This window comes from Anoplopoma fimbria, chromosome 17 (assembly GCF_027596085.1).
Source record: "Anoplopoma fimbria isolate UVic2021 breed Golden Eagle Sablefish chromosome 17, Afim_UVic_2022, whole genome shotgun sequence".
In the NCBI taxonomy this organism is placed as follows: Eukaryota; Metazoa; Chordata; class Actinopteri; order Perciformes; family Anoplopomatidae; genus Anoplopoma; species Anoplopoma fimbria.
The window spans coordinates 18,650,063-18,658,866 of NC_072465.1; the positions used below are offsets into that span (position 1 = coordinate 18,650,063).

The 8,804-nt window shown below is 38.9% G+C and overlaps 1 protein-coding gene across 1 annotated transcript; it reads right to left on the minus strand.

Annotated features, from left to right (window-relative positions):
* Positions 1 to 2,961: 2,961 nt before the first annotated feature.
* terf2ip (telomeric repeat binding factor 2, interacting protein) lies at positions 2,962 to 8,573 on the minus strand. The gene is made up of 9 exons (XM_054617428.1): positions 8,495 to 8,573; positions 7,140 to 7,385; positions 6,436 to 6,581; positions 6,025 to 6,260; positions 5,232 to 5,327; positions 4,393 to 5,104; positions 4,129 to 4,232; positions 3,476 to 3,910; positions 2,962 to 3,375 (listed from the first exon to the last, which is right to left on the minus strand). Exons 2-9 carry the CDS (start codon positions 7,367 to 7,369, stop codon positions 3,154 to 3,156), a joined length of 2,181 nt encoding a protein of 726 aa, XP_054473403.1. The 5' UTR covers positions 7,370 to 7,385; positions 8,495 to 8,573; the 3' UTR covers positions 2,962 to 3,153.
* Positions 8,574 to 8,804: the final 231 nt, after the last annotated feature.

Here is an 8,804-nt window from a genome sequence, read left to right on the forward strand (position 1 = left end):
TAAAAAAAAATGTAACAGTGGCCCCTCAACAAATGACTGATATCTTCATTCATTACTTGAGTAGTTAACATCTGCCTGATGCTACTTGCTACTGAAACAGAAGTGCATTGTTCTGATTTTGATTGTTCTGTACTGAGGAAACGTTGTTCTCATCTTGTGCAGATTATTTCGTGCACATCTAGACATGTGATTTTAAATGGTTAAAATACAATCGTTTTTATGAAAGAAATCAAAGTCAAAGCCACACAATGCCCTCCAACGTCTTAAGAAAAACCAAAGGACGTATTTTGAAAAGTTTCCCTTTCACATCTTAATGGATGACATCTTTTTATTGTTTATGTTATTATGAGCTGTGACCTGCTGTCCTGCAGGGGACTCTGTTCCAGATGGGTTGCACACGGTTGCACATCCTGCTTTGTCTCTTCAGTATCGGGGCTTGAAGTGTCAGACTGTACATAGAGGGTTGTAGGCATGTGATCGTAAACCCCAGAGGCCTTTTAGTTCATGTTAAGTCTCTTTGCAACTGATTGAGATGTCTCACGATTTCGCTTTTCAGTGCTCCCACTGGATAAGAGTGGAACGTGACCGACTCATGGGGGCAGAGGTGATCTTTTTATCACCTCTTTGTATTATAATGTTTGCTGGATGTTTGCTGGATCAAAGATGAATTAAGTGCTACTTCGATCTTGAAGTTTTATAGAAGCAGAATGTTAAAAATCAGGCCTTTTGTTATTTCAGCATGTTTGTGTGGGGAAAGAAGCTGTGGGTCTTTCTTTTATAACGTTTTTTTTTTTTTTTTTTTTTTTAACTAAATAGCTGCAATGCAGACTGTGCGTCAATCTTTTATTATTTGAACTGTATTTGTGGCATAACGTTTATTATTCATTGTTTTGTAATCATTCTATGTTAACCAAAAAGTGTGTTATCGTCGCCATATTCTGCTTTTATTAACTCATGCCGAACTATTAAACTTGTTCCAGACGTTATGTCACTTGCAGACCATATCAGATCAGAAATAATAAAAACTAATTATATAATGGTGAGGAATTGTTTTACTCACAGACATCCTTCATATCATTTTATGTTTGAGTTGATGTAAAACCAGCCTGACGAGTAACAAATAGATATTCTTGGTACTGTACTTTGTATCGACATCAAACGCTTTATTTATTGATTGAATGGCTGTAACGTCCGGACGCCTAACAACACAGTTCACTGTCTGTAGCCTACACCACACCACCGTCACATTAACCAGCCAACCAAAGCAGAATGTAAAGTAACATGACAAAGATGGACATCAAGCTATGAATTCTACTAACTCTGGTACTGTTAGTGCATGACCACCACCACCACCACCACCACCACCACCACCACCACCACCACCATACAGGTTTAGCTTGGAGACATTTACCTGATTTTTCAAAATTCCTGCAAACTACGGGACATTACGTCAGGTGTGTCGGAGCAGGTGACATTCAAACTACATCCAGTTGGTAAAACTGTAGCAACCCTCCTTATTGAATGTAGTTTGATTGGAGGCATCCTCTGAAGACCTTACAGATAAAAGATGAGCAAAAATAATAATCTGTTCAAATCCAGGGATATATGATGTGCTGTTACTGGAGACCTTGGTATATTTTGCTTTACTTAACGGGTTCTTACATGACCAACTTACAGTATGTGTGGCCTAGTTGTACGTATATTAGGTCCCGGTGGATTTGAATGTTTCTTACTCAAAAGGGTTTTATAGGATTGTTTTGTATCAGTGTGGCAATGGGATTAAATGGTTGTGTTAACTGTTGTGTCAACATACAGTTTTAGGTGTTCATAGACATACCTCGTTGCTGTTAATTGTCATTATTTCTTATATTTAATTTCATAAACATGACGGGAAGATAAACGATGCAGCAATACTTGTGGCCATATTTCAGTGAAATCCACTGTATTGGATATTAGTGTTTGTGTTTCATTTGCATCACAGGAAGCGTCCTGTTGGGTTCATTTTAAGTGGTTGATCTGTCTGCTTTAATTGAATTACTTTTCTCTTAGATTTATTATTTTTGTTTGAACTATTGATACAATGTATTCATGTGGATCTGGGGAAGACTGTTTCATAATTACGAATGTACTCAATTGATATTGGGGGAAAATGAAATAAAATGGTGGATTGGATCGAAATCAACACTAATTTGTTTCTTTTTTTTCTCCACTGAAGAAAAACTCAAAAAAAGATTTGAAAGAGTAGGCTGATCAGATCTGATTATAACCATAAGTAAAAGTGATATATAAATAAAGCTTATTATAATTAACGTGTACAGTAATTACTGTAGTCAAAGTGATTTATATAGCAGTAGTTTATTAGTGTATGTGTTACTGTAATCAAGCCTTTCTCCCAGCAGACATTTTAACTCATCAAAGGAGGAAACTAACGATGGCTCTTTTGTATTCAGGTGTCCCAGTGAGTGACGATGAGCCAACAAGTACAATAAAACTGAAATCAAAGAAGCTGAAAGGAATCGATCGATTTATTATTTACACGTGTGTTTTTTCCTACTATGACAAGTGTATATGTCTGCTGTGAAAAGGCCTATTTGGCTTATTTTGACGCAAGTTTAAATTTATCTGCAAGCTCTGGAGATCCTCCACTCACAGATGTTATGCAAGGCTCAAGTGTAATCTTTCTTTTAACCATTCAAATGCAATTTGTTCAAATAAGTGGTGAAATACAATACATATAAAAAAGTATATTTATTTCATAATTTAAAACATGTTCTTAAATGGTACGAAGCTTCCTGTGTAATTAAAATAAAGTAAACACAAAACTAATTACAACCACATCAAATTATATTTTCATTCTGAACACACTAAAAGATTTTGTTACCAAACAAAGCTATAGAGAATGGAACAAACACTGGTCCTTACTTAATCTACCTAAAACATTTAATAGTTAAACCCTCTGGTTTAATCTTTTCAAAGTCAGTCAGGAGGAGCAGAAATGAAGTGTATTAGTAGTTTTCATGCTGAAAGATTCCAATATCAGCTGACCAGCTCACAAGTTTCACACTAGTTAAGCTGTATAAATGCTGAGTCTGCCCCTTATGTCTTGATCTCCTATTCTCCTTATTTCTATCTGTGCTAACCTGTCTTTCATTTTCATCTTTCTACCTCGAGGAATACGATTCTTTTGGCCACGTCTTCTTCGCTGTATTTCTCTTGCAGCTGCTGTCGGACCACAGGATCAGCTGAGCACAAAAGACCATCGTCACAGCGACTCCAAACTGATCCTGAAATGGAGGAGGGATTCAAAAGCCGATCCAGAGCAGCAGAGAAGTCTCCGCTGGTCTTCAACAGGGCTTTGGTCACACTCACTAAGTCCTGAAACAAAAATAGGTAGAGGAGATTAGAAACACCAAACAGAATATAACCAAGAATAAAGAGCACCTCTCGGATGCATCTCCTGCACCAGAGTCCTCACCTGGTTAGTCTGGTTCATCAGCTCTTTGATTCGCCGCTTGTCCTCTTCCAGCTGGACCTGGGTCAGTGAAAGTGCAGCATCTGTGTTCACTGTTGGCTGTGGTTTGGACGGTGCTATTGGATTATCACCAATAATGGACTGAGAGTATTCCTCCTGAGATTCACGGTCAAATATGAACAGGTGGACCTTGGGGGCTGCATCCACAGCCTCAGTCGCCGCAGCTTCAGGGCAGCCGGTCTTTGGTCGGCAGTTGCTACTGGAGACCTCGGCCTCTTGCGGGTTCCCCTGGAGGCCGGGTCCATGTTCAGGGTTTGACGGCGTCAAAACAACATCTGCAGCTGTGTCTGAAGTTGGGTGGGATGGCTCTGTTGATGTTGGTTGTATCGTGGCGGTTTCAGTCAGGGTTTGGAGATCTGGACCTCCATCTTCATCAGACTGAGAGATCGGAACATAAGAGCTTCATTTATAGCTTTATTTAAAGAACAACTCAGGATATAGAAAAAAATATGGTCCTTTGTAACTTTATTTTCTAAAGTGATAAAAGCTACTAGAGCTAAATCATTTGTTGATGAATCTGAAACCTTTTGACAAGCAATTTTCTAATCATTTAACAAAGCACATTTATAGATGTGCTATTCTCTGTTGGGTCTTACATCACTTGCATCTTCAAACTCCTTTGTAGCCATCTCTAGAATCCCCAACTTTCTCTTTTCTTTCTTCTTCTCTCTTTTCTGTGGCACTGCATTAGACGCTGTACCTGCAAAACAGTGATGGAGTTAGAAAGATGAGAGGAGAGATCATCCCACTCTGCCTGTGGTTTAACATTTAACTCAAGTCTGCTGCATTAAAGCTTGTAAACATATTAAGATGCCTTCTGTGTGTTTTGAGCCCCACGCTGATATATCGGTATTACAAACCTGCTTGTGCTGTTTGTTGTTCAGGGACGGCAGGTTGTCCCGTCTCCTCCTGTTGACTCTCTGCAACACTCTTTCCTCTGGCTCTCTTAGAAGGCGGCTGATCTTCTGTTGTGTCCCTTTGAAGAGTGGACTTAGCGGCCGATTTAGTTTTATTTGAGGGCTGAGGAGATGATGATGATGATGATGATGATGATGATGATGATGATGATGATGATGATGATGGTGGTGGTGGTGGTCGCCCTGGAGAAGTTGATGATGATCTGAGTTTTTTGCTATAAGGTTCAGACAGTGAAAACAACTCAACCGCAAGCTCCCTCCGCGTTGATCGCTTTAGTTGTTCTTGCTTGGGGGAGGCTTTCTGCTTCTCTTTGGGCTTTTTCTGAGAAGAGGTGTCAGGCGGGGACTCAGGCTCAGCTGGAGGAGAACCCTCTAGCACACTTTTCTTTTGTGGGGAAATGATTGTTTGTTGTTCTTCTGTTTCTGCACTCTCAGCTGAAACGGGTTGGGCATCTGTCTGTGGGTCCAAACAAGGTCCCTCAGGTTGGGGGGAGTTCGATGTTTCGGCGTCTACAGTCTCGACCTGTGTGCTTTCAGCTGGTTGTTTGTCTGTTTGTTGGTCCACATGTTGCTCTTCCTCTTTCGGAGGAATGGATGTTTGAGCTTCTACAATTTCTATTTGTGTGCTTTCAGATGGTATGGACTGGGCATCTATCTGTGGAGACACCAAATCTGTCATGTTCAGTTCTGCTCCTTTGAATATATTGTTAAAACACATTCAAACTTACTGTTCAATACTTTAACAGTAGTGATTGTTGCAAGCAGAGAGTTCTGGTTACTACCTGTGTTAGGTCTGTTTCTGTCGGATGTGTCTGAGGAGAAGCAGAATCTTCTGCACTGGAGTTGTTTTGAACATCTGTGTCTTGATTTCCTTCTACCTATGAGCAGACAGAGGAGAAACTTCAGGCTTCATGTCTATAAAAGATGCAACTATGCGTAGTCTGGAAGTATTCTAAAGATGAATTTGTATTTCGATAGAAGGTGTGTCAATGAAGTCTGTTGGATTAAACTGTATGTGTTAACACGATTACCATGTTACGTTAAAGAATGAAAGCAGTGTGTACAATTTTCTCTTTCGTATGGTGCCACCCAGTGGTAGTATAAAAAAATACACTCCATCGACATGGTCTTGCAATATTAATATTATCTTGATTTACTTTTTACTGTATGTTTTTTTTTTTATACAACACAACCTGGATGACCTGCATAAGGTGTCATGTCTAGTGAACACTAAATAACATAAAGTCACTGCTAATAACTCCATCGACTCCCTGGTATTACTTGGAAATATTGATTGTTGGTTACCTGCGAGAACGGCACTAAAAAACGGGTCTCATATTTTGCACACATGCATTAACATACGTCACAGGGACATAATGCAATAAAATAGTAGCAAAAATATAGCAACAAAGAAATAAAAACTCTCCTGCCAACAAAAAACCTGACCATTATAAGCTTCATACATTTTGGATTATTGTGGTTTGGAATTGGTTTAGAGTAGATTGTTACAGTTGCACTATTATTTGAGCCTCTCAACAGAGAAATAAATGACAAAATAACTTTGAGGTTAATTACCTTGCTCTCACCCTCTTCTGCTTTTGTGTCTTCCTCTGTTGTTGCCACCTCCACAACCTCTGACTGTCTCTTTGCCAGTTGCACTCTATAACGGTATTTCATTGATTGCCAGCTGTGACTGGTCACACGCTGCTTCTCCATATTTTGCCAAAGTCGATTTCCCCCAGTCTCTTTCTGGTGCTTGCTGACATAAGTCAAAATGGCAGCATCATCTTCAGCGGTGTAGGAAACCCTGCCTAATCATAATGACAGAAAGTATATACGTCGGTAGATTTAAAGCAAACAGCGTAACATTGATTCCCAATTTAATACTACATTGTACAGCTAATATAAAACCAGTACACACTTATTATTCAACAGCTATTTTATAATTAAACTTTAATTAATTCAAGTTAGGTCTTTTCATCATACCTCCTACGTGTCCAGTTGAGATACGTTTGTTATTGTTGAGTCTAGCAGACTGTCTCGGGACTACTTCAGGATGTAACCTGTAGTCCTCTAAATTCAGCTGTTCATCCTTCTCAACACAGTCAAGAATGTACTGGATGGACACGAAGCTGAGAAAAAAGGCACTTCATTACCATGAATCTGCATATCTTTTAAGTTACTAACACAGTAAAACCTTTTTGCTAAATTCAATTATCTAGCTGATCACATACATCCGCATGGGAATGTTTCAGCTCAAAACTTAAAAATGCATTGTCATTAAAGATGAAGAATAAAACGTAATATAGTAAAACATGTTAATATATCTATAACATTTTCCCGGTATAAGTATTAAAGCTCCCCCTAACAGAGCAAATTGCTGTTTAATTGTCTATTAAGGGTAGGCATTATTTTAATGAGCCTTAGAGGACTGGCAGTGCACAAACAGCAGCAACTGTATGAGACAGGCTGAGCTGTGCCTTATTTAATGCCATTATATGTAATAATTGAGTTGTATATGTGAATGTGCTGAGCAGACTATATGTCCAAATTTGACAGATACATTGGCTGAATAGAACCATGAAAACCCCACAAAAGTTTTGCATGGTTTCATTTTCTTAACTTAATAGGCTAGACAGCATTTCCCCTGACATAAACACTTTCTAATGGCGTCCCAGTCCAGTACCTACCAGTGAGCACTAGTTTCAGGAATAGAGCCTTTTTCCTCTGGCTCTATCAGCAGGATTGCCCCTGGCTGCTGCACATTGCACAACACCCCTGACCCGGCTGTGATGAGCGGCTGGAGCCTGCGTTTAGCGGGACCCGGTCGCAGGAAGAAAGTCATGGGTTCCCCGTCCACGGTCAGAAACAGAACTGGGGAGATGTTAAGTTTGGCCACATCCTGCTGTTGGGACGTCATTGTCGAAATGTCTCACCTGGTGGAAGAGAGGCAATCAAAGAAAAGACGGCATCAAACACCATTGTTATGTTACAACGTAACTAACATTATGAGTACAAACATTTAAGTACATTCATAACCCGTAAATCAAACAAAAACAACCTTGCATATGGCATAAAATATAACATTTTATGATTTATTTTGAGTTCTGACAAGAGCTGTTTACGTTTGTAGGCTACAGTACCAGTCAAAAGTTTGGACACACCTTCTCATTCAACTACTTTGAAGAATCTAAAATATAAAACATATTCTGGTTTGTTGAGCATTTGTTTGTTTACCACATAATTCCATATGTGTTCCTTCATAGTTTAGATGTCTTCAATATTAATCTACAATGTAGAAAAAGAAAGAAAGAAAGAAAAACCATTGAATGAGAAGGTGTGTCCAAACTTTTGACTGGTACTGTATATGAATAGAATTGTGTATTGTTTATTAGTGGATCAATCTGATTGATGAACAGCTAATTTCATAATCGTTATTTTTTCCAAGATTTAATGGTTTAGATAGATAGATAGATAGATAGATAGATAGATAGATAGATAGATAGATATTCCTTTTTTGATCCCCATGGGGAAAATTCGGGTGTTGCAGCAGCTCAAGGACAGAGAAACAGATTAAGGTAATAAATAAAACATATTATACAATAAAATAAAAAAGTACAGTATATTTACATGTGTGCATTAAGGGTAGGCACTATTTTAATGAGCCTTAGAGGACTGGCAGTGCACAAACAGCAGTATGAGCCAGGCTGAGCTGAGCCTTATTTAATGCCACTATATGTAATAATTGAGTTGTATATGTGAATGTGCTGAGCAGACTAAGTTCATTTCAGCATATTGAATGTTTTTTAGTTATTGGCCTGTTTATTACAGGTTCAATTTTACATACAAAACAGTTTAAAGATGAATTAATAAATGTATTATAATAATTACACTTATTAGAAAAGCTAAGTCCAGGTTAGCACGACTAGCTCCCACGCAGCCCGTTTAAGTTTGGAGAGAGTTGCAGCCTAGTTAGCACATTGTGTGATTAACGTTGCATTTAATTTAAACACTGCTCGTAGTAGATATTGAAATATAAACTTACAGTGCAGCGTTAATGGGTGTATGAAGAATGGCGCTAGTTTGTTTACGTCCTCGGTGGGCTCTCCCGAGCGTTCCCGCCGTGACGAAAAATCAAAACAAAGCCTACTTCCGGGTTTTCTTCTTCGCCGGTGGAGTGCACGCAGTTAGTGTCGCATTACCGCCCCCACTGGTTGTATCCGCGATCTACCGAATTCTAATTCGATCAAAAACAGAGCATTAATACGTTCCCTCAACTATTACCACACTACTAAATGCAGAGGCACAAATTCCTTTATTGCACATTTGCTTTTCAAACTTATTTGAAATTTGTG

Coding starts and splice junctions, on each gene's coding strand:
- terf2ip (XM_054617428.1), bottom strand. CDS start 7,369: ATGACGTCCCAACAGCAGGATGTGGCCAAACTTAACATCTCCCCAGTT. Junction 6,582..7,139: donor CCTGAAACTAGTGCTCACTG/GTAGGTACTGGA, acceptor CTTTTTTCTCAG/CTTCGTGTCCATCCAGTACA. Junction 3,376..3,475: donor TGATGAACCAGACTAACCAG/GTGAGGACTCTG, acceptor TTTTTGTTTCAG/GACTTAGTGAGTGTGACCAA.